The sequence below is a fragment of the Melanotaenia boesemani genome, chromosome 20 (assembly GCF_017639745.1).
Source record: "Melanotaenia boesemani isolate fMelBoe1 chromosome 20, fMelBoe1.pri, whole genome shotgun sequence".
In the NCBI taxonomy this organism is placed as follows: domain Eukaryota; kingdom Metazoa; phylum Chordata; class Actinopteri; order Atheriniformes; family Melanotaeniidae; genus Melanotaenia; species Melanotaenia boesemani.
Window position 1 is genome coordinate 23,706,595 of NC_055701.1, and position 25,499 is coordinate 23,732,093.

The following is a 25,499-nucleotide window of genomic DNA, read 5'->3' on the forward strand; positions in this document are numbered from 1 at the left end:
GAGAAATGCCGATCAGCTGCCCACAGACAGCCGTCATGATTCATGGAACAACATGAGAGGAGAGGGAGGAAGCAGCTGTTGCACATACATAGACGACCAGAGATCCTCTGGAGCAGACACATTGGTGCAACACGCAGGAAAAGCGTGGGTGTTAAAATACTCTCATTCTCCATGGAAGCGACGTCCATGGGTTGCTCCATTAATGCTGTGTTTATCCATCGAGCCACCCAGCTGATTTTTTCCATCGTCCTTCTTTACGTCCTGCCGTCATAACAGGGAAATGATGAATGCACGGGGTTTGTCATGTATTAATTGCATTAAAAATATTAATGCAATTAATTAAAATTAGTTAATGCTACTAGCACGTTATAGCCTAAGAAAATATTTATATTTTATACATAGTTATATATTGAACAATATATACATTTGTAGAATAAATTAAATGTTCACTTTAACTTTTATTGATAAAATGTTATTTATAAAATCATTTTATTAATAAATTTGATAGTTTATATATTTTATATCAAGGCAGAAAGTTAAAGGTGATATATTCCCTTTATAATTTAGTAACAAATTTTTGTCTTCCATCTTTTACATTTTTATTATGACAGAAAAGGAAAAAGACCCAAAGCAAAAGTTTGGGAACTCTGCATGGTTATTGCCTAGTATCATAGCTTGTAGACACTTGTTCTAGCCAACAAGCCAACAAGAGTCTCCGTTCTTGTTTGAGGGATTTTCCACAAGTATTCCTTGAAAAGGTCTTCCAGTTCTATGAGATTCCTCAGCCGTTTTGCATGCACTGATCTTTTGCGGTCTATTCACAGAGTGTCAATGTTTAGGTCGGGAGATGGTGAGGATCGTAGTAAAACCTTCAGTTTGTGCCTCTTGAGGTAGCCTGTTGTGGATTTTGAGGTGTGTTTAGGATCATTACTCTCCAAATCTTGGGACAAGGTCAGAAAAGTTGGAGTATGGATAACAACTTGAAGTCCGCATTAGTTCGTGAAGGTCTTGCTGGTTTCCATGGAGATGGGATTTTATAGTGGAGTATTCAACCTTCCTATCATAGACCATCTTGGGCTTCATTTCTTCATGGTGTTTCTAAGGAGAATGTGGGGGCTATCCCTGGATTCTCCTGACTCTGACCATTGATGGAGATGTCCATCGTCAACATCAGCCAATGGCTTCATGAGATATTTACCTGCGTAACACCTCTATTACAACACCTGGAAAACTGCTCAGGTTCACTTTTTACCGTCTACACACACGCACAGTTCCTCCTCAGACATTCATTCTCATTCATTCTCTGTACCACTTTGTCCATTACAGCTCTCAGATAAGCTGGAGCCTATCCCAGCATTTTAACAGGTGAGAGGTAGGTACACCCTAGACAGGCCACCAGTCCATCACAGTGCTAACACAGAAAGAGACAAACAACCACTCACAATAGGGAGCATTAGAGTGACCAATTAACCTAACATGCATGTCTTTGGACACTCTTTGGACGGAGGGAGGAAGCCAGAGTACCCGGAGAGAATCCATGCATACACGCAAACTCCACACAGAAAGGCCAGCGCCCCCCAGGTACGAAGCTCCCCCCAGCTGAGGCTCAAACCAGCGATCTTCTTGCTGCAAGGCTGCGGTGCTAACCACCAAACAACAGTGCAGACATTACTTTACTCACTCCTAGCATTACTTTATTCATTCCTAGGATTACTTAACTCTTTCCTACGACTATTTTTCTCATTCCTGGGATTACTGATGATGATGATGAAATGAAATAGGCTGCTATCCTCTTTTCACTGAAAGTAATGTGTTTTTTTCTTTTAGGAGGTGATAACTATTTACATTTTCTAGTGTGTTCCAGGTGAATTTACTCTGACATAGTAACACATATCTTGTTTCGGACACTTCTGTAGTAATCTCACGTGTCTCAGCTTAAAGTAAAGACCAGAATTATACATACAGCCCTTGTTGTGAAGATATACTGAATTTATTTTGGGTAAGTCATTTCAGACAGGAGGCAGAAAATATAGACCTTGCGATAACGAGGTCAAAAAGGCTAAATCTGATCACATGAAGATTAAAGACTGACATGAGTCCTGGTCTGACTCTGGGTGTGACAGACTGGATGTCCTACTTCCACCTGGGTGGACGTTTGTCTTTTTCTTTCTTTCTCATTTTTAAACAGAGTGATGCTGCAGAACAGAGAGCTGGTGGCAGAAAAAGCTCATTTGTCAATCACAGACCTGGGGGAGGGGTGGAAGACTGAGACACTGAGGTGTTGATATGAGGGGGTAGGAATGATGTGGAGTGAGGGATGCTGGGAGTGCTGGCATGCCTGTCTCAGACAGTGAAGATGGAGGTGGGAGCAGTAAATTAGGATGCACCAATACCAATACCAGTTTCTGGTATCAGTCCGATACCATGTGTGTGTACTTGTACTCTGTATTCAGAAAAGTGCTCTGATACTACAAAACTGATACCAATGTGAAAAATGCTTTCAAACTTAAGTAAATGCGAAGACATTAATCTGTGGAACTGAAGCACTTTTTAAAATGTATTAACACATAAACCTCCAAAAAACCAAATGAAAAGACCAAGCTGATGCCCATGTTAGCAAACATGACATTAAAGCAAATCCAATCAAATCTTATTTATAGAGTACTTTTCATGCACAAAGCAACACAAAGTGCTGTACATAATAAAAACTCCATTTAAAAGCCTTCACACATAAAAGAATAGGACAAAACATAAAAATTTAAAATTAAAAAGCACAATCGCACACAAACTTACACACATACAAACAATGCACATGTACACTCCCCCCACCCGGCCATACCTCATTCTGTACAAACATGAAGTCCCGTCCCTAATAACTGTCTCTGAACTGAAATAAAGTATAAAAATAATAATAAAATGAAAACATTTGGCTTGACGCGGCTGTGAGGAAACGTGTCTTGAGAAATCCAGTCACACCGGAAGCCAGCCCACCCATGACCACAGAGGGCGTTCCCACAGGAACCACCCAGGTCAGGGCAGGCTGAGGTCCACACCACAGCCACAGGGCTGCAGTGCAGGACCCCCAGCCACCCAGACAAGGGTAGTCCCCATGGCAACAACCCCACAGACAGAGCAACTGGTGTGAAGGAACCCCGGAGGATATAAAGAGCTACTAGCTGACCATAGATCAGCCCTGCTCTCCGAGCTCAAGATGTCCTTCAAAAAACTTAACGACAAAATGGACGGAGTCCAAACAACCATCGCTAGCCACCAAAACGGACTATTGTCACTGACTCTGACTCACTCAGCTTCAAACTGATAACACACAATTAACCACACAGTCGTTGCATCTGGTTCAGACTCCATACCAATGAACTGCAATGGGATTTATTAGTACTCTTATCGATACTCGTTATTGGCAAGTACTCAAACGTAAGTACTTGTACTTGCACTCAGTTTGTAAAAATGTGCATCCCTAGCAGCAAACAAGGAGGTGGGGGTAGTGAAGATGGAGGTGGGGCAGTGAAAAACGAGGTGGGTACAGAGAAGATGGAGGTGGGGGCAGTGAAGGACCTCAGCTCTCCACTCTCACACTGAATTTAAATCATTTTCACTGTTTTTACAGTAATCTTTTGTGGTGTCATTTCTCCCCACCTTTGTCTCCTCAGCACATTCCTGAATAAATCACATTTTGAGCCAAGACGTTGTATCCATGGCAACCACATCCTGCATGGCAACAGAGGAGGGAAATATTGGCTGCAGTGATGCTCAGAGAAAAGGCAGACGAATGAAGGGCTGCAACCACCCCAGTCCTCTTCAACACATGTATCATAGAAGAGCAAACGTGATCTTGTAGGCATGTTTCTGACAGGCAACATGGATCCGACCATAATGTGAGAATGAGGGGCTAATTTTCCTTTTCTGCTGCCTGGACACTGAAGAGTTGCTTAACGGCCAATTTAAGATCGAATATATACTTCATCTTTAGATTTAATGGTACATGCAGGACGGATTCATTAAAACATGAAAACAATTTCTTTAAATCATGGACTCAAGGTCAGCACATTCTCATGTGAAAACACCATAATCATGTTTCAGGGATTGTTCCTAACTTCAACTTTTTTAACACATTGTTTTTCTTAATTTGATTTTGTACGTCCTTATTTAAATTTACATACTTCTACAGCCTATTCTTCTTACTTATTCTCTCTTGTTCTGTTGATTTGTATATGTTGTACATAGATTTGTATATTTTGTTTATTACCTGGTATATAGATTTGTAAGTTTGTTTTGCTTCTTTATCTTTGTTATATGAGTCTTTCACAACTATGCATGCTCCTGCAACCCCTAATTTTGCTTTGTGATAAATATAAGTCTCTGTCTGACACTGAAGACAAAACTGAGATTATTCTGTTTGGTAGCAGAGAAGAGGGTCAGCTAAACACTTGGAGACTCGAGCTCTTAAAATCAGAACCAAAGACTCTGGTCAACTAGTCCAGACCAGAGTCCAGACTAAACATGGAGAAGCAGCATTTAGCTGTTAAGCTGCAAACAAGTGGAAAAAATTACCAGTGGAGATTGAACTTTCACCAAACGTAGACACTTTTAAATCCAGGTTAAAAACATTTATTTTGTCATGCGTCTATGCATGAAATCTGCACTGTAACTTTTAACTTATCTTGCTTTTAATCATTTTAATGTAATCTATCTATCTATCTATCTGAAAGCCAAGACTTGAGAAAATGATGTGCAGATGAGAAAAGGCTTGGTCACTTTTGATGTGTGTGTTATTTCTAAAAAGCTTTGTAAGTAATAAATTCTGCTTTCTTCTTCTGGTCGGCCTTTATGCTGCTATATCTATTAATACATTCATTTTACATCATTTTAGCCTCTTAATCTGACAACTGAGGCTGTCCTGGAAACATCATGCCTGCATGCTGACTGGGATTAAAAGGGAGCTGCAGTACTGCAGTGGATTCGAACCGGTTCTGCAAACAGTCAAACAGGAACTTTATGGACCAATCAGAGAGGTAGAGGTCTGAGGAAGTCCTGGATGAGCAGCTACAGGTCCTTCTGTAGATTTGGTATCCAGCTGCATTGCAGACTTTTTGTCTTTGAGCAAAAAAATCACATTAACTGTGTATGTGTGATGGTAAAGGTGCCCTTGGCTCAGTGCTGCAGCTCCTTCTATGCATGCTAATGTGCAAACACACCATGGTGTGTGTTTTTTAATATTCTGGAAAGGAAACCACCTGGAGTCCCCGCTCTGTGTGGTCACTGGTATTACTCATGTTATGAGGACACGTTGTGCTAACCTCTTAATAGATTTCTCTTATTCAGATCATCCAGACAGTGCTGCATCATGGTCTGTCTACATTGCTGCTGCTATAATAGCAGCGTGTGTGGTGACACCAGCAGCCAGAGCTGGGAGGCTGCTGGTGATACTGGGTAAACTGAAATGGTGCAATCACAGCTATAAACCTGCTGCTGATGGAGGAAGGCAGGGTGGATGGGCTTTTTTTAGACAAAGAAGACTAAAGCAGCATCACCCAATGTGAACGTGCTGCAGAGCTCCAGCAGCAGGTTTATTCAGCTTGCTGTGTTTAACCTGCAGGAGTTCCCTGAAGATCAAATAGCTTAATTTCCTCTTTTTTAAGTACAATTCCGTTTCCTTGCTCAGACAAAGTTTAGATAAGATTTATTTGCTTTTATCTTGACATGTATCACCCAGTCTGCAGTCTGCACCTAAAAATGACCTAAACAACAACAAAAGTATTTCTTAGAGTATAAACCCACTGGACAACTCAGCATGCAGATTATGAGGAATGAGGAGTGAGCAGAGATGAGTGCGATCGTGCAAATGCAACCACGCCTCTACAGAGGCTAAAGGCAGACTAGGGCCCAGAGACCCAGGTGATCAGCAGCAATCCCAGAGCACGTCCCAGCCCCCTCCACCATGAAGTCTACACAGGAACCCACCCAGAAGGAAGCAGAGGAAGGCCCCAGCCTGACCATTCTTCTACACAAAACAACTCCCACCCCCTCCATGACATACTGGACAGTTTGAGGAGCAGTTTTAGCAGCAGACTCCTCTGCTGACGACTATACAGGAGGTTGCTCCTGCCTGCTGGCATCAGGCACTACAACCCTTCCACCACCCATTCTGGACAAGAACACACAGGCCTGAGTCTGCCAAAGCACCATCCATCGATGTATGTGTGTGTGTATGTATGTGTGTGTATGTATGTGCGTGTATGTATGTATGTGTGTGTGTATGTATGTATGTATGTATGTATGTATCCATCCATCCATCCATCCATGCATACACACATATATACATACATTTATACACACACACACACACACACATACATATATATATATATATATATATATATATATATATATATATATATATATATGCCTTCTACTTCTTATGTAAGTATCAATATTCATTATGGCTTGTCTTTCAGTTCTTGCATTTTCAACAATTCAATTTCCCTCCAGGGATAAATAAAGTTTTCTGATTCTGACAGCTCAGAGGCCAAAAGCAGCCCACCAGACAGTCCAATCTGGTCCGCAGGATTAATTTGGTAGACATGAAAACAACATAAAAGATATTAACTTTAATATTTTAATGAAACGGTAATTCCTAATGTGTATAGGTGTGGTTTCATTTTTTCTGTTTATATATAAAACATTTCCAAGGGAGGAGAACTTTTCCATCCATCTTTTCCATCTTTCTGACTTAACAGATGTGACTTCAGTTTGTATGATGAGCTGAGTCAGTTCAGGTGTTCACGATTATTACACACACATGGAAACATACACATATAGTTACTTTGATCATCATGAGAAATACTTGATTTTTCAATTCCAGAAAAATGGGATTAAATGTTTGAAATATTATATAGATTTATTCTGTTCTGTAATCTATAATGCACGTTGAAATGTGTAAATATATATAATTAATCAAATATGTAAATAGACAATTAAAATATGTTTCTATAATTAAAATATAAAATATTTGTTATAAATTAAGGTAAAATGTGTATGTTAAGTATACAAATGGTAAATAAAAATAAATTAATTTATAAAATGTATATATTTTATATGAATATATATAAATTTATATTTACATACAAATATAAATAATTTAATATGTAAAACAAAGCTTTAAAGTTATTAAATAAATATTTAAATAATAAAATTAAAAATATGTAAATGTGTATACACATTTACATATAAGTGGTTAAATATAGATTAAACATATTTTTCAGATTGCACATAATGTTTTGGTCGACACAGAAGACAGATAAGCAAATGGACGGTCAGTTTTGTCCGTTTCCTGCGTCGGTTACGAGCCTAATTTGGTCGTTTTCAAGGAGCCTAGCTGTCCGTCGCTTGACGCAGAAGATGGAGCCATACCACTGGAAATCACATGACATGCGACCAGCGGGGGAAAAAAAAAAAACAAACAGAGAAGAAGAGGAACAGGAAGGGGAAAAAAGCAAAAGAAGAATACAGTCGAGGACAACAACTGAAGAAATTGTGCGAGCTTTTGAATAAAGACTATATGCTAATGTTTAGGGTGTGTTGGGCAGTTGGAAACCACTTTATAGCAATGCATTACTGCTGCCCAACGGTGAATTGACTTAAAAACCATGGCAACGTAAAAGACACATAGAAGTATGAGGACGGTGACATATGATTTGATTTGAAAAGGATGTCTCTATTTATGTACGTAAGAGAACATAAATGCGCATTAAAAGGATAATTCATTATTAAAAGGGCGACTCAGTGATTGGTCGTCTTCTCCAGGTTGTGCACATTCACGAGCAGAAAGGCACACCCTCCTTCACTGCTCAGCGAAAGGCAGAAGACACCAAGTTACTGAGTCACTGCAGGTTACTGAGTCGCTGCAGGTTGCTGAGTCACTGCGGGTCACTGTGTCACTGCAGGTTGCTGAGTCGATGTAGGTTGCTGAGTCACTGCGGGTCACTGTGTCACTGCAGGTTGCTGAGTCGATGTAGGTTGTTGAGTTGCTGCAGGTAACTTAGTCACTGCAGGTTGCTAAGTCGCTGCGGGTTGCTGAGTCGCTATGGGTTTCTGCAGGTTACTGAGTCGCTGTAGGTTGTTGAGTTGCTGCAGGTAACTTAGTCACTGCAGGTTGCTAAGTCGCTGCGGGTTGCTGAGTCGCTATGGGTTTCTGCAGGTTACTGAGTCGCTGTAGGTTGTTGAGTTGCTGCAGGTAACTTAGTTACTGCAGGTTGCTAAGTCGCTGCGGGTTGCTGCAGGTTACTGAGTCGCTGTAGGTTGTTGAGTTGCTGCAGGTAACTTAGTCACTGCAGGTTGCTAATTAGCTGCGGGTTGCTGCAGGTTGCTGAGTCGCTGCGGGTTGCTGAGTCGCTGTGGGTTGCTGAGTTGCTGCGGTTTGCTGCTGAATCCCTGCGGGTTGCTAAGTCGCTGTGGGTTGCTGCAGGTTGCTGAGTCGCTGTAGGTTGCTGAGTTGCTGCAGTTTGCTGCTGAATCCCTGCGGGTTGCTAAGTCGCTGTGGGTTGTTGCAGGTTGCTGAGTCGCTGCGGGTTGCCAGGTTGCTGCAGGTTACTAAGTTGTTCACTCTCGCTATCGGGATCTGATTCAGGCTTGAACATGTACAGTTGTATGTTTTGTGTTGACATTGTTTACTGCGTATTTATATTTGTTTTTTTACGAGTTCTGCCAGTGTTTCTTTGACAAAAACAGTGTGCGCTCCCAACAACTACTCCCAGCAGTCGACCAATCAGAGGCAGTCTGCATCAGGGGGAGGCAGGGCTCAGGGCAGAAGAGTCTCATTCTGCTTGTTTCTGACAGAAGCTGAGCTGAGGGTCAACGGAGAGGATCGATATAAAATAAAGGGACTGGAAAAATGCTGGATTAATTTCTGTCCTTGTGGACTCACATAATAAACTAAGTTAGCCTGAACTGAGCATAATAGAGCCCCTTTAAGCTGAATGTGGAACCTGGACTTAGATGAGTTTGATTCGCCTGTTTTAGACCAGTTAATAAAATAAAAACCTAGCTAAAGAAACCAGCAGATAGGATCAGATATTCTCCCTGATTTGATCATCCATACTGAGCTGCAAGAGGAGGCAGTTGAGAGAAAAGCCTCCATTAGAACCAGAACCACAAAGGAAAACCTCCATCAGAACCAGGAATGGCGGCCATCTGCCTGGACCGGTTCAGTGACACACAGAAATGTTTGTAGAACAGTTTATAGGATCTTTATAAGTTCTGCAAAATCCCCCATCATCACAGGAGTTTGGTGTGAAGTTTGGTTTCGTCTATAAAGTTGGAAAGAAAAATCTCATTTCATGAAACAGTTTATACCAACAGAATTTATTACAACTGACTCAGCCACAAGGCACAAGATCACGTGTTGGTTTCATCCACTTCTCTGGATTAATCAATTTATCAGAACACAACAAAGAAAAACAGAACCTAATCTAAATAAAAAAAGACTTAACACAAGAAGACTCAAACCATAAATAAAAACCCCACTGTTAGAGAGTCTGAGCTCTGTCTCATCTCCAAACATACAAACACTTTCACGGAGAACATACACATAAATGTTTAACTCCACATTTTCTGCTAGGAGCTCAACTCTGGACGTGTTTACTGCCACCCAGACAGCCGCTCGGGCAGCCACTTAGGTGGTCGATGGAAGACTGTTTAGCCCCACCACCAGCTCCTCCTCCATCTACCCATCACACACAGGTTACATCCATATTAAAAACAGTTTTAAGCCTCCTTCAACACATTTCTGTCCCTGACAAAAATCACTCAGACTAAGAATATTACAAACTTTGGGAAGATTTTCAGGCTACAAACTGAACCTCACAGAATAAGTACATGTATATAATAATAATCATATGCGTAATTATTGACTCGTGTTTTTCATTAAAAGTCATGAAAATGTGGACTTTTGAGTATGATCAATGTTTCATCTGTGAGTTTTGGACTGATGAACAAACTAACAGCTTTACCATTTATTGAAACACATTTGCTCCCATCCAGATGGGAGACGGAGACGGAGACCAAGCCCAGAGCAGTGTGAAGACCTGCTGACATGGTACTTTCCTTTTGGATCATTTTAGCTTCTACATATAAGAATGAAAACACAGAAATTAATTCTATATTTCCTGCTTTCAAATTGTGTTTCTGTCTCCTTATTTACCAGTAGCTCAAATCAGCCATGTTTTCATCTCTTCATCACTCACAGGCTCCAAGCTTCCGTCTGAATAACAAAGACAGGTACCATCACCATCATCATCATCATCACCAGGTAAGTTCAGAGATTGGAGCACAACTGTGGATTTCTCCAGACAACAAGATTAAAGTTCCTCTAAGCTGATTCAGCCACATATATGTGCTCTGGATGTAATTCTGGGGACTGCAGATGGAAATGAGCTCAGAGAGCTACAATCTGGATATTTTCTTCTGTGATTTATGCTGCTGTACATGTTCCTTGTTCAATAAACTAAACCTAAACTAGACCGAAGGAACCGCCTTCTACTTTCACATATCAGGTATAGTAGAGCAACAGTCCAACCAGGGAACCGCTGAGGCTAAACCTGGAATTATCCAGGAAACTTCTCAGGTGTTGGTGGGATGCCTGAAAGTACAATCCCACTTTATACAATTACAATAAGAGAAACTATTTTATTTTTCTTTATTTGTCCACTAACTGGTCACACAGGGTCAAAGCAGATATTCAGTTCAAAATAAATCAGTTAAACTGACATATTCCTATTTCCTGCCCGGTCAGCCAGTTTTCCCTCTGTACCCTGCATGTTTTCATCCAACACAGGATAGTTTGTCTTCTGTGTACCAACAGACTGATGAAGAGCCTTCAAAGAACAGAGAACACACATTGTACAACAACAGTTTTAACACATCTTCACATTTCTTCAAGCAGACATGTGACTGATGTGTGCAGTGAAACCTCCAGCAGCCACAGTATCAGGAGACGGTTTCTCTCCGAACACGGAAATGTTTCAGGTTGTTTTCTGCCTCTCAGATCGAGTGTTGTTACTGTGAACTCTCAGCTGCCATTTCTGTTGCCAGTTTGCTTCTGTATGACTCAGAACAGCTTTTCCATGCCTCCGTTTGCATTTACAGACAGAATCCCATCAGCTGTGATCAGAATCCGATGCTTAACAGGAGCTGTTCACACCAACAGGTGAAGATCATCACGGACCAATCAGGGCTCTGCAGTCAGCATGACACCTGGAAGCTCAGCTGAGGAAAAACCAGAACTGAGCTGTACCATATTGATCTTTACCGTACTGATAAGTACCATACCACACTGATCTGTGAAACAATCCATGCCAATCAATACCAATCCAGACCCTACCAGTCCATATCATACTGATCCGTATTGTACTGTACCAAACTAAACAATCTGGATCATACCTAGACCATACTGAGCTATGCCCATCCAAACCATACAGATCCATAATCATGGAACCGAAAAGAACTATTAGAGCTCCCATGTGGTGTAAATCTGATGAATGACAGCTTCACACACACGTCTGCTGATTCAGCTTCAACCTTCAAGTCAGTTGTTACAAGACTCCAGCAGTTTCTGCAACCTCGCTGCAATTTTTCCACAAATTGCATAGTCTAATAATCAAATATAAATGTCCAAGAACTCAATACATCCCATACAGACACATATACACAGTGTAGCAGGAAACATTTGGCTCCTTTGTTGAAGTAAAAACACAAATACCCCACTGTAAAATACAGGAAATCACATAACTGTACTCAGATGTTAAAAGAAAACCTCAGCAGTGCAAATTATGTCACAATACTGATTATTCACATGGATTTGTGTAAACAGCATTTTGATCACAATGGAGCAGCTGTGAAGTGTAATTATTCTCTCTATTAAACATTTGTAATTAATTAAATAAAAAAAAGACCTAAATTACAGCTTGTTCTGTCTAGACCTGAAATTTCTTCAAATTCTTTAAAATGAAAGCAGCAAATCTGAACTGGGTTGAGTTTTCCAGCTATTTGGTCAGATCAACAAGCTCTACTTGTTTTTTTACTGACCTAAAAACCAAGTTCATCATAAAGATTCTGGATCAGAACCTGCATGAAGACCAAAAAAGTTATTCTGATCGAAGAAAAGTTTATTTTTAGATTGATCATGTCAAGGTTTGAGGCTCAGCAGCAGCAGATCCAAAGCATTCTCTTTCTCTTCCTCAGGGGTCCCTCTCCTTCTTTACCCTCACGTCTCCGGCCAGGATGGTGGCTATCTCCCCCTGCATGAAGGCCCAGGGCACGTTGGAGCCGAGCAGGGGGCATTTCTCCCCACTGGGGCAGTACACCTCACCTGAGGCTCCCTGGGCCTTGATGCTCTCTCTGGAGCAGGGGAAGCAGAACTTGTGACTGGGGACGGACGGACACTGGACGAAGTGCGTGTCCTCTAAACGTTCATGACAGATGGTGCAGCAGAGAGGCCCGCTGTTCGCCATCGGAGAGTCGGGGACGTTCTGCGCGTGCACCTGCTCCATGCCACCTGCAGACTGCGACGGCGCGAGCAGATCTCCGCTACGGGAAGAGACGCGCCTCTGACCAGACCCGGGGGAGACCGGACTGCTGCTGTTTTGTCTGGAGGAAGACGTGGTGGAGTGAACCGAGTCTCTGTCCTTGTTGGGGGAGTACGGGTTCCCGAGCGTGTCCGCAGCCGACATGAGCGCGGCCATCGGGGACTGTCTGTTATGCGAAGGTGCAGCGGTGTCTGGGGGCGTGGTGCGGCCGGAGGGCACACCTGGGTGTCCCGGGGCGAGAGGAAGTGGCGGCCCAGCGTAGGAGGCTGCGGCCATGGAGAGCTTGAGGGCCTCCGCCTGACTGTTCATCCACTGCTGTCTCTGCTGCTCTCCAGTCAGCTTCAGGCCGCAGTCCGAGTCCGGGTCTGGGTCTGGTGAGGCTTTCCTCTTCCTCCCGCTGGCCCTGGAGCTACTGCCCCCGCTGCCTGAAACCAAAGCCCGGTTAGAAACCACAAGGGAAGTGGGTGGAAGAGGGTAGCTGTCGTCAATGTATGCCTGGGGAAGCATGTCTTCCCCTACACCCTCCCTAAAAAAGCGCAGAGATTCTGGTAATAAATCCCCGAGCAAACGCCAGTCCCCGGAGCCGTGTTTCTTCTCGTACTCCAGGTACTTAAACCCAGAAGACAATCCTCTGCCAAAGTCCTTCATACAGTCCTGGTACATCTGCTTGGCCACCCCCGATGCGCTGGAGAACACGTTCCCGGAACCACTCGGGTACTCGATGAAGATCTTCAGCTCGTGTTCTAAACCGGTTTTAGACACAGCGTCGAAGGAGAACACTCTGCCGACTAGGCCGTGGTCCTTTTTGAAGCGGACGTCAAACGGCGTGCTCCCGGAGAGGGCCACCAGCGTGTCCCGGACGCTTTTCGGCTTGCTGGCCCACTCCTCCTGCTGGTTCCGGAGGCTCTCATTCAGCTCGGCCAGAGCCTCCGCGTTCCGCTGCTTCTCCTTCAACTCCCGGTCCTGGTCGGTGCTCGACACCGAGGCGGGTCGCTTTCTTCCCGGATCTGACAGCCCCACCTGGCCAGGCAACGACCCGACCAGGATGGAGCTCTGTGAAGGGGTTCTGGCAGCCAAACCATGGGGGGTCGGTCCGTTCAGCAGGGTCTGGGGAAGCAGGTTCGGTGGTACGTTTATCGGACCCGTTGCCGACATGAACCCTCCGTTGCCCCTATTCCGGGAGTTCGGACTCTGCCGGTTCAGCTCCGGTGGCCCTTCGTCCGTTTTAAATTCATTCGGTCCTCCGTATCCATTGGGCGGCCTGTTGCTGCAGCTGTGCCCGATGTAATCAAACCGAGCTCGGCTATCAGTTCCGAGTGGGTACCGGTCCATACCCGGCTGCAGAGACTTCCCCGCTCCGTCCGTCTGGTGGTGGTTCAGCAGCGGCTCTTTACCAGTCAGTAACACCGCCTGACTCTTCGGCTGCTGGGACAGAGACGGCGGTCCGCTCGCAGAGGACCTGCCCTCCTGGAAGCCGTGTTCCCGCTTTAGGTGTCGGGCTGTCTCGATGACGAATTCGATCCGGTCTGCGCCTTCGTAATTAACGCAGCCCCGACACACGGGCTCGGTGAAATCCCAGATCATGGCCCAGGGCATGCGGGGCAGGTCGCACAGATAACAGGACTGCCTGCGGGACGAGGAGACCTGCGGGGAGGACATGTTCGCTCTGCCAGCCTCCTCCCGGCCTCCAGCAGATCCTCAGACAGAAACAGACAGAGAGACTGCGGTGTCTCCTCTCCTCTCAGGTTATTGTTTCTCCTCCTCCTCCCCCTCCTCTTCCTGCTACTGCTGCAGCAGAGGTGGGGGTGAAGGAGGGGGCGGTTTCTCTCCTGCATGCAAAGGGAAGTTAAGGAATTTTGTCTGCATCACCCCCAACCACAGCCTCCCATGAATTCCACCTGCTGCAGTCCTTCCTCCATCTGTGGATCTCATCATCCTCCCGCATGTAAACAAAGCAGCTGCTGCAGAAATAGCTGAAAACAACACATTGACCCACAACAGACAATTGACTCACTATCCTGTACCAGAACTGGATCTGTGTCCAGACTTCACCAGTAGACAGATGAGTGCATCTCAGGTGGTGCTGAGATGGAAACAGTTCAAATAAAAATTAAAAGAAGAAAAAGATCAAATTATATCACTTGACGCATTTTTCATATTTATCTTCTTTCTTCCTCTGATCACCTGACTGAGTGCTATTTACCATTAAATCCAGTACAGACCACTAACATGTGCAGTGTTTAAATTCAGTTTTACAGACTTTAATATGACAGAGGTCACCGAGGTGAGATGGAACTAGAGAGAACAATTCATAAAAGCCTCTAACATGAAACCAAAATGTTCAAAATGCACCTGACATCAAACCATCTGACGAACTGAAGTAGTTCGATTCAAGATCTTTATTGTCATTATGCAAGCATAACAAACTTTTGAGGAGTCTCTCGGCTTAGCACACATAAATAAGAAAACAGAAATATAACAGGCACACATAAATAAGTAAAAGATAAAGACATAAAAATATACACAATTATAAGAACACCTCTAGTCAGAAAATAAGACAATTCCCAGCAGACATTAATATTTACAAGTTGGATAAAGTTCATCTTAGTGCATGGACAGAGGTCTCTGTGTGTGTGTCTGACGTCACAGATTAATTTTAAATATGAGCTGATCTTTTTTAAAAGTACAGGAAAGATTTCCAGGACCTTTAAATCCAGACCTGGTGGATTCTACCACAGTTTCTGCAGCTTTCAGCTAAAAAAAAAAAAACACAGAGAAATCTGAGTTGAAGGTGGAATGTTAAAGGTAAACTAGAGGATTGTATCAGAGGAGTTTGTGTTGCTAGGCAGCTTCCAGCATCCCTGCACCTTTTAAACCATGTTACAGCATCTACATCCACTCAGGTTTTCATTTTGTTTTATTTTGATGTTTGGACAGTGATTAAAGGAGGCGAAAATATGAATAAAACCAAACATAAGTTTATAAATATCCCTGCAATTAATATTCAGTCCCTCTAAAATCAGATATTTCAACACAGTGAGCTCAATTCAGGATATCATCCATATTACAGCTGTCTGATGCATTCTGGGTAACAGAGTAATCATCTTGTTGACATCATACCACCAGTCGAGGTTTTTATGTCGTCTCACTCACACACACACCCACCCACACGTATAGACATGCCTGTGATGGGTGCTGTCTGCGTTGCCCTGGAAACATGAGGAGGAGGAATGTGTTGAATTCACGATAAACTGCAGCCTCATTCAGCTCCAGTGTGTTTCTGGGATTTACTTCCCACTCAGCTGAGAACCACCATTTTACACATGAAAATCAACCAGCAGCACACACACATTTAAACCTGCATGGTTGTTGGTCTGAGTATTTACTGGTATTTTCACACACAACCATCTCCAGGGTTTACAGAGAATGGTCTGAAGAGTAAAAATATCCAGTGAGCAGCAGTTGTCTGGACCAGAATGTCTTGTTGACTTCAGAGGTCAGAGGAGAATGGGCGGACTGGTTGGAGATGATAGAAAGGCAATAGGAAGTCAAATACCCACTGGTTTCAACCAAGGTCTACAGAATAGCATCTCTGAACATACAACACGTCCAGCCTTGAAGCAGATGGGCTACAGCAGCAGAAGACCTCACCGGGTCATCCTTTCAGTTACAACTCAAATCTGGTGACTACAGCTGAGGGTTTGAACATAGTCCAGGAAATCAAAAGCTTTGTACTCTTCACCACAATGGACCAAAACATTGCCGTCATTACTGAGAAAGATCCTGACATTCTTAAACTCCTCCATATGGCACACAATGACTTATTCCCAACTTGGAGTGAACATTTCCCCAAATTTCTGGTTGAGAATCCTGACCACAGACTTAGAGGAGCTGACTTCCATCCTGACCACTTCCCACTCAGCTGAGAACCATGCCAGTTGGTGATAAAAATCTTGGTCTGTGGAAGCCAACAGAACCACATCAAATGCAAAGTGAAAGAACATCATTTTTCCCTACAGGGTAATTCAGTTTGACAGTCCTCAGTTCATACACCTCACCCTGAGATTCCCAAACCAGGCCCCATCCTCTGCTCCTTGAGACCCTGACCATGAAGACTGTCCACTGGGCTTTTAACACAATTCAGCCAACTTGATTTGTGACTGGATTGATCATTTGGGTACCAGCAGTCACCCGTTCAGCTCGCTAACAAATGGGACATCTTGAATCTGCAGGCTCAAGGTTTGTTCAGTTCCTGTGAATTCTCTGAATTATGTTCTAAATATCATCACCATCAAAGCCCGTACAACCTCCCTCCACTACCCTGTCTCCCTCACCTGCTTCGCTCTGGCATGTCGTCACAACGCCGTGTTTCCATGGTAACAGGAGCTGCTTCTACATCAGTGGTGGAGGAACTCGGGTGCTGTCTGCTGGTTCTGTGTGCTGATGGAGAGAAAATACAGTTTCTTCAGGTGGCAATAACCTCTTGTAGCAATTCATCTTGTTTTCATGTGTTCCAGTAAATAATTTTAATTTCCCTTTAAGATGAAAGTTTTGTGGTTTTTGTCAGCTTTTTATGACTAAATCATTAATCAGTGCTGGCATGAAAATGGACAACATATAAAAGTGTTTTATAAAAAGAGTCATCACCTGGAAATTGCACTTTTTCAAGTTAAAACGTGTATTAGACTTAGAAGTGTTAACTTCCCTGAAAGCCTTTCTTTTGAAGATAGTCAAGTTTTTCCAACTGGGCCATTTGTTTATAGCAGAGCCGCCCACAAGGGTAAACTCTCACAAACGCGTAATTTTAATTTGCTCCTGGGATCTCATCATCCCAGTGGTCAACACGCCAAAGAGAGAAGCTAAAGCTAGCTGCAGTACGCTACTACTAGACCACCAAATCGATGATCTTTCTGGTATCTGCATGTCACTGCCTGTTAACCTGTGTACCTAAAAAAAATGTCCCAAAGATGATGAACGGGCAGAGGACATCTTAAATGCAGATATCCTAAAAGCCGTAGTCAATCTGACGGCTGGCTTAATGGCTTTGGAACAAAATATATCGAAAAACACAGATTCCATCACCATGATATGTGACCATATGGAAAGGATTGAACTGGATGTAAAAAGTGGAGAAGGATGTGCTAAGGAGTTGTCTGAAAAAATATCACAGCTACAACAAAGTAAAGATGCAGAAAGCTATAGTAGAAGATGGAACGTACGCATACATGGGATAAAAGAAGTGTCTGCTGAAGTTCTCAAGCTCTTTCCAACCTTAACGCCAGAAGACAACCAGAAGATTGAACTCTTTGTTGATACAGTTCACAGAACTGGACCACCACGAGAGAAGAACAGGCCCATCATTACTCAGTTCACTCAACGATCTTATAGAGGCAAGATCTAGCAACTTATTCGCGATAACAAAATCCTCACAGATCGGAAACTACAAATAAAAGAAGATCTCACACAAGCCAAGATGATAAAAAGAAACAAACTATGGCCTCTGATCAAAGCAGCCAGAAAACAAGGAAAAAGAGCCGACTTCTGAGGATCCGATGCATACATGGAAGGAAAAAAAAAGTATCCTGAACATTTGAAGTTGTAACTCCTTTGTCAACTCAATCTCTGTTCCTTTGCCTTAAGTTAGACACAAAACGGTTGACATATATCTTTGAACTTATACTTGGCTTTGCAATAACAGAAATGTTTATTGGTACTTGTCGTTAAGGTCTTTGTTAAGTGAGTACCAATTTTTCTTTCTTTCAATCTAGATTTACTTTCGGTTATACACAACATTTGTTTTTGATTCTTTACTCAATAATTTCTTACCCACAGTTTGATGGCTTAAACCTATGTTCTATAAATGCTAGAGGACTAAGAGACAGTGTTAAAAGAATGGCAGTTTTTCTCTTTTGTAAGCAACAAAATACAAATTTTGAAGATGAAAGATTTTGAACATCTCAATGGGGAAACAAAATTTACTTCTCCCATGTGTCAAATCTAAAGAAGTTCAACTAAATAACTCCCTATTAGATGACGAAGAATTGCAAAGGTCTGTAGAACTCCTTGCCGAAGATTTATTCAGTAAAAATAATATGAATCCAACTCAGAAATGGGAATATTTTAAATTCAAAATTCGAGAAACTGCAATAAAAAGGAGCAAAGCTATTAAAAAGATAAACTTAAAAGAAGAAATTAATCTTATGTCGGATATACAAATCTTAACATCTAAACAAAATTTATCTGAAAATGAAGTAACTCATCTCAAAAGCCTAAATGACAAACTTGACAAAATATATATAACCTTAGCAAAAGGTGCCTTTATTAGGTCCAGGGCTAAATGGCTAGAGGAAGGTGAGAGCAACTCCAGCTACTTTTCTGGTCTAAAAAAAAGAAATGCCAAAATTAATAACATACAATTCCTAAACATAAATGATAACACTACCTCAGATTTCAAAACCATCTCTGATTTCGTCACATTTTTCTACAGCAAACTTCTGAATTTAACCAAACAGAGCGTTCCAAATTCAGAGAGCATTATGCAACAATGTGTTTCACCAATTTCAGAAAACTTTAAAAGTTTATGTGAAAATGATATTTCGGCTTCAGAAGTAGATAATGCTATACATTCAGTGAAGCAAAGAAAATCTCCTGGAGGAGATAGCCTCACTGTTAAATTCTACCTGTTTCTGGAACCTTTTAAAGGATAACCTATTGCTTATGTACAATAAATGTCCTAAAAACAAAGACATGTCAACAACTATGAAACAAGGCTTAATAACGCTACTACGCAAACCAGAAAAAGACCAATTATACATTGAAAATTGGAGACCCATATCTCTTCTTAACATTGGCTACAAAAATCTTTGCACAGATTTATGCCAAAAGACTAAAAAAGAATGTAGCAGAGATAATTAGTGAAAATCAAAATGGCTTTATGACTCAAAGACATATTAGTTCCAACATTAGATTAACTCTTGACTTCGTAGACTATTCAAACTATATTCAAACTGACAATCTTCTTGTATTCCTTGATTTTTACAAAGCCTTTGATTCAATTGAGCACCCGTTCATATTAAAAACTCTTCAGCTACTTGGTTTTGGACCTAAATTCATTAACATCGTCATTTTATACATTAATACTTCTGGATTTTCTATTTCAAGAGAAGTTCTTCAAGACGCCCTATTTCATATTAATTATTCCTTTTAGTTGTTGAGTTACTGTCATTAAATATCCCACATAACCCAGACATTCATGGTAATTCTATCTTTGATAAAAATTTAAAAATAACTCTTGGCTGGAGGAAATTTGACAGATAGCTCTTTCAGCAACCCAAGAGAGAGGAAAAAATATCCAAGAGCAGAAGTTTTGAGAGAACAGAGAATGTGTCTGAGTGTGAAGGAAAGAAGCCAAGTCTGAACACAACCACCTGCTGCAGAAGGAGGTGGAGAGCTGCAGCCTTGATGTTTTACCTCCTGCCTTCCAACTAATCACAACACATACATGATGTACACATTTAAAGAGAAAATGTTCCATAGAAAATGTATCATTTGTTTATTTTTTGTTATGTGCAAAATAAAGATCTCATCACCTGCTTTTAAGCTTTGTGTGTATTATCTATCAGTCTATCTTTCAGTATCAAAGGTTAAGGAGTAATCCGTCACTGCAGGGGTTGTTTGTGACTGACTTATGGTAAAAGGAGATACAGTCACACAAAATTAGCAGTATATGAGGGTTAAAATGTAGAAAGGGATGGTGAAATGTTTACAGGTGTGTACTTTTATAAGTGTCCGCAAGTATTTGGTGCCAGACCTTCGTTAAATATGATGAACTTCATCCTGAGATGTGCTGCATTTTAAAAAGTTGATAAACTGTGATGTAATGCACACCCTAAGATAAGACTTAAAACGCAGAGAGCAAGGATGGATTATTGAATATTTCATAGCAATTATTGGTTAATAACTACTTAATATATGTATTAGCTAATATTTCATAGATGTGGCCAAACCACATCTAACTGACAAAACCTGAATACTTCTGACTCTTTACAAAGTCATTTATTTTTTATAGTGAATACAGCAGTGGAAAATAACTTTTTACATGTGCATATATGATTCTGTATATCACTTTGGCTTTTCCTGCCATGCTTTCCATTACATCTCAGAGACCCTCCATCACAGATCTATGCTGGCTTCAGCCTGATCAGCCTGTTCCTGAAAGAACTGCATGTTGAAGCGTGCATCACTTTGTCTCTGCTGTTCAGCATCTAACAGCTTGTCCTGTACAGTAGCCAGAGGAGTGTCAGCCCTTTTCATGGAATAAAGATAGGGAGGGTGGAGACAGACACTTAACACACAGCAACTATAATAAAATACTCTGAATTGTAATATAGTGACACTCGACAAGATGCATGTGCCCACTCCCACTCCGGTTGTTGTGGTACTTAATTTATTTGAAGTCTTGTGTGAGTTTTCTACGTGCGCTGTACGATATGGTAAATCCCAGCATTCCCAAACTGAGAACTGATCATCGCAAATATTTTAATATTCCGCTGCGAGCCTTCAAAACCTCCCTGAAAATCCTCTGTGCCGTAGACGGTCAGAAGAGCTTTGACCTCCTCGTCGGTCCATTTATTGCATGCTCTGCTGTTGTCGTCCGTAGCTGCAGCCGTGGTTTATTAAATACAGCGATGACACAAGAAGCGGAAATCTGGCAAGGAGCGTAGCTACCAGTCACCAAACACCTACGTCATGAGGGTTTCTATGGAACCCCGAAAAGACCCTGCCTCAGAGTAGGAGCTAAAATGGTTATAGGAACAGTGGGCCTTTATCCCTAGTTCCTAGTTCCTATCTGTCCAAATGAAAGAACAGCCTGGTTCCTGAAAAGGTTATAGGGAACTTAAAATATTTCCTACAGTCAGAAAGGGGCTTAAATGTTGGGGTGAGTGTGGGCTGACTCACCTGAAGCTGACACCTCAGGTGTTGTGGAGGCACGGTCTGTCACCATCTTGAGGGTTGATTCCAGAAGCTGGTTCTGATTGGAGGAGAGGAGAGCTAATGAGCAGTCAGATGGCAGAGAGAGGATGTGACCAGGGGCCTTATTTATCAAGCTTGCGTAGGAACAAAAACTGGCATACGCCAAATAGTCAACTTTTGCGATTTATAAAAACCAAACTTGCCGGGAAAAAATTCCTACCTTCACAGCAACTCTGACCCAGGCGTACGCACATAATCTAGAGAAACAGGAAACTGCGACACCAACGGTACAGAATAAAATCAAGGAAATGCTGTGAATGTGACATTTGTGCACTATTACCTTTCACACCACATGTTAGATATTAAAGCTGTTTGCAGAAATAAATAAAGATGCACATTTGATATTTATTCTCCTAAGAGCGCACACTCAGGGAAAAACAATAGGAATTTCAGGAAAAATGGAGATGATATTAAGACCCTCAACCACTAAAACATGTTCTGTCATTGTGAAACAAAACTTCCATGTTATAAAATCCATCCAGCTAAAAAAAACAGGTGGACAGTCTGCTGCCAGCATGTAGCAGTCAGTGTGAAAAGTAGCTTTGGTTCTTTATTCTAGCAGAGCTGGATGCAGACTGGAGGCTGGAGGTCTAGAAGTGATGCAACACTAATGAAACACACAAGAGGTGGATTTCCTTTTATTTTATTTATTTATTCTTGCTTTTTTTTTTTTTATTGTTGTCCCAATTTCTGTCCAGACAGTCTCTATTTCCCACAACTCCTGCAACTCCTTGTCCACCTAGTTAATAGCGGTGATTGTGTCCCTCTGCACCGCCCACCCAGCTGGAGCACCGCCCACCCAGCTAGAGCACCGCCCACCCAGCTAGAGCACCGCCCACCCAGCTGGAGCACCCAGCAACTGGAAAGAAATATTATTTAACACTAAATAAACTGCTGCCAATCTCAGATGTATCTGTACACATTTATTTTGTAAAATAAAACAAATTACTAAATTACTGGCATCAGTACTGTCATTTAGCAGACGCTTTTTTCCAAAGCGATTCACCTGTGTGGGATTCGTACTTCGATCTTCTGCATGACAGACGGATGTCTGAGATAACCAGCCGCATGTTCCGATGCCTCAGGCGTGTCTTCTCTTCTGACACTGTGATGACAGCATCTGCCACCTGCTGCCACTATTCTGCCTTTCTGACACCAGCAATGCCCACGCCGTTCCCACCAACTAAACATTTTTACGTCTGTCAGCGTGGTCCATCAGGATCTCTGTCTCACACACCGAAAAATTCCACTTTTCCCCTCTTTTTCCACTCTGAGCCATCATGGAAATGATGTGATGAATATGTATTACAGGCATTCACCTGACCATTTATGGCCACCATGTGGGCATGGGAAGGTATTCCCTCACGTGCACCCACTTTAGAGTTGAATGTGATTTATGAACAGAAACAGGTGTAGGACGTGCGTGCGCACGCTTTTATAAATCTGAAAGTAGAAGTGCGCAGCATTTGCTTTTTGCGCAGCAGATGCCACCAGAAGTTTGCTTTGCTACACCCAGTTTTATAAATGAGGCCCCAGGTGAGTGAGTTTACCTGCAGCTGCAGGCTCTGCAGCGCTTCCTGGTGCTGCAGACGCTGCTGGCTCATACGCCATCCCCTGTCTTCGGCCTCTCTGATAACAGAGCAGACAGTGATGTCACCATAAGAGCGTGAAGAGTAAATTCAGAAATTAAACATTAATACATAACATGTTGCTCAGTCACTATAACCCCCCTACCCCCCCCAAAAAAAAACTTTTTCTAGAGATTTTTTTTTTTTTTTAAGGTTAAAAATGTTAACTTACAAATATTTGATCTTTTCTCATTCTGAATATTTAGGCTCATAGACTACACTGCCCCCTACAGGTAAAACTGACATTACACATTAGTTCAAACTTATGTCTGTCACAGAGATGTTTGATTTCAGAGAGAACAGATTTAAAACTTTAAAACTGACCAGAGCTCCAGAATAGAGCTCAAACCAAAACCTAACCATGTGGTGTGTTGCACTCTGAGCTCTTAGGTGTGCACCTGCTGGTGTGAAGCAGCTTCTGCATGCCGTCGGCCAGCTGAGTCACCCTAGCCTCCAGATCTGACTGAGCCTGGACACAAAGACACAAACCCAAGTTTTAAGTCGTCTTCTTCTGTCAGTGATGCCACTGTTTCCAGGGAAAACTTCAGGCTTGTACACCTGATGCAGTCTACACATCTTTATCTGTAAAGATGGGGGGTGACGGGTGGAGTCTGTCTCAGTTGGAGCAAAAAGTAAAAAAGATTAGTCTATAAATCAGATTTATTAAAACAAGATTAGACCCTCAACTGACAGTCATGATTATTACATTTTAGGCCACTTCTATAAATCTTGTACTGATTTAATCCTTTAAAACTGACCAAAAATAAAAACAACATATAACTTAGTTTTACTAAAGAGTAAATTTATTGTTCTGGTTTTACTTTCTGTTGGGACTTTGTCCTTTTAACTACCTTAATGATGGGGGCAGCAGCAGCAACCGCTGCAGCAGCCGCTGCCGCTGCACTGCTGGTGTCTCCATGGTATCCGGAGGATGGTCTTGCCTCTGACTGGACCCCCACCACAACATCTGCATCCTGACAGCTAAAAGCAGAAAGGTTCTGGTTTGTTTTGGTCTGGAGGGGCTCTGGGTCCAGCAGCTGTACTCTGACCTCTCTTCTGTGGGGGGCACTGTGAGAGCTGATCAGGACAAACAGAGACAGACAAGGGTTCAGAGGGTATCTCCGTCATCACTGAAGTTGCATGTTAAACATTGCTTTTCCTCACCGCTGTTTCAGAGCTCCTAGCACAGCTTGTCGGCCTCCAGCCGTGAAGCGAGACGTCAGCAGCTCCTGACCTGGACGCCATGATGGAAGCAGAGGCAGCATCAGTCACAGCATACATGATCTGGGGCCTTATTTAAAAAGCTGGCGTAGGAACAAAAACCGGCGTACGCCAAATAAGTTTTGGGATTTATCAAAACCAAACTTGACGGGAAAATGTTCCTACCTCCACAGCAACTCTGACCCAGGGAAACGGGAAACGGTGGAAATGATGTGAAATGTGACACATTTATGCACAATCCACTATTGCCTTAAAAAAAAAGTGCAACACAAAGAACTTGCTCCGAACTGAGAGCATGTCCATGATGTGTCATATGAACAATATGAGGGCTGAGAATATTGTTCAGATACAAGATCGGTTGCGCAGAAAAACGGTAACGCTCAAATAATCATGAGGGAATGATAAAACATCCAAGCAGGGTCTGATCATCCTTTCCTGACGTAGATATATGCAGAGTAATTGTGCTTTGATGTCAACTGACCGGTCAAGAAAAGGACAAGCCTTGTCTGACACTTCCTTCAGTCTGCAGCTAAAGAGGAGAAATTCAGTAAGCTGCCAGTAAGCAGGTTAGTTTCATGGAGTCTGTTACCGCAGGAACTCAGTTACACTGAACTTGCTTTGTGAAACTGAAAAACCCAGAGTTTCCCTAAACTTGGAGTCAACTAACTTTTTACTAAACCCGCTTTCTGAAACGGGGCCCAGAGATCAGGTTTTACTGAAGGCATCAAAGGGAGAAAAGAAAGAAAGAGATATGGAGAAAAAGATAACAGGGGTGAAAGAGGGCAGATCTCTTGCTCTCACTTCAACAGTAAATATTGAGTATAGTAAGTTACATAGTTATAAGTTATTTAGTTAAAGTTTTTATATATATATATATATATATATATATATATATATATATACGCACACATGTGTGTGTGTGTGTGTACTGTTCAATAAAATAAAGGGAACACTTAAACAACACAATGTAACTCCAAGTCAATCACACTTCTGTGAAATCAAACTGTCTACTTAGGAA

At 42.2% G+C, this 25,499-nt stretch overlaps 2 protein-coding genes across 3 annotated transcripts in view; both read right to left on the reverse strand.

Annotated features, from left to right (window-relative positions):
• kiaa0586 (KIAA0586 ortholog) overlaps positions 1-25,499 on the reverse strand; it is a 54,877-nt gene that overhangs the window by 25,406 nt on the left and 3,972 nt on the right. For both annotated transcript variants that reach the window (XM_041971774.1, XM_041971773.1), the window contains exons 2-7: positions 24,425-24,494; positions 24,112-24,337; positions 23,659-23,729; positions 23,183-23,261; positions 21,558-21,630; positions 16,934-17,039 (exon numbers count right to left, since the gene is read on the reverse strand). In XM_041971774.1, the coding sequence (XP_041827708.1) occupies positions 16,934-17,039; positions 21,558-21,630; positions 23,183-23,261; positions 23,659-23,729; positions 24,112-24,337; positions 24,425-24,494 (625 nt within the window). The remainder of the gene's footprint in view (positions 1-16,933; positions 17,040-21,557; positions 21,631-23,182; positions 23,262-23,658; positions 23,730-24,111; positions 24,338-24,424; positions 24,495-25,499) is intronic.
• irf2bpl (interferon regulatory factor 2 binding protein-like) lies at positions 11,448-14,585 on the reverse strand. Its single transcript, XM_041971812.1, has one exon. It carries the CDS (start codon positions 14,256-14,258, stop codon positions 12,252-12,254), a length of 2,007 nt encoding a protein of 668 aa, XP_041827746.1. The 5' UTR covers positions 14,259-14,585; the 3' UTR covers positions 11,448-12,251.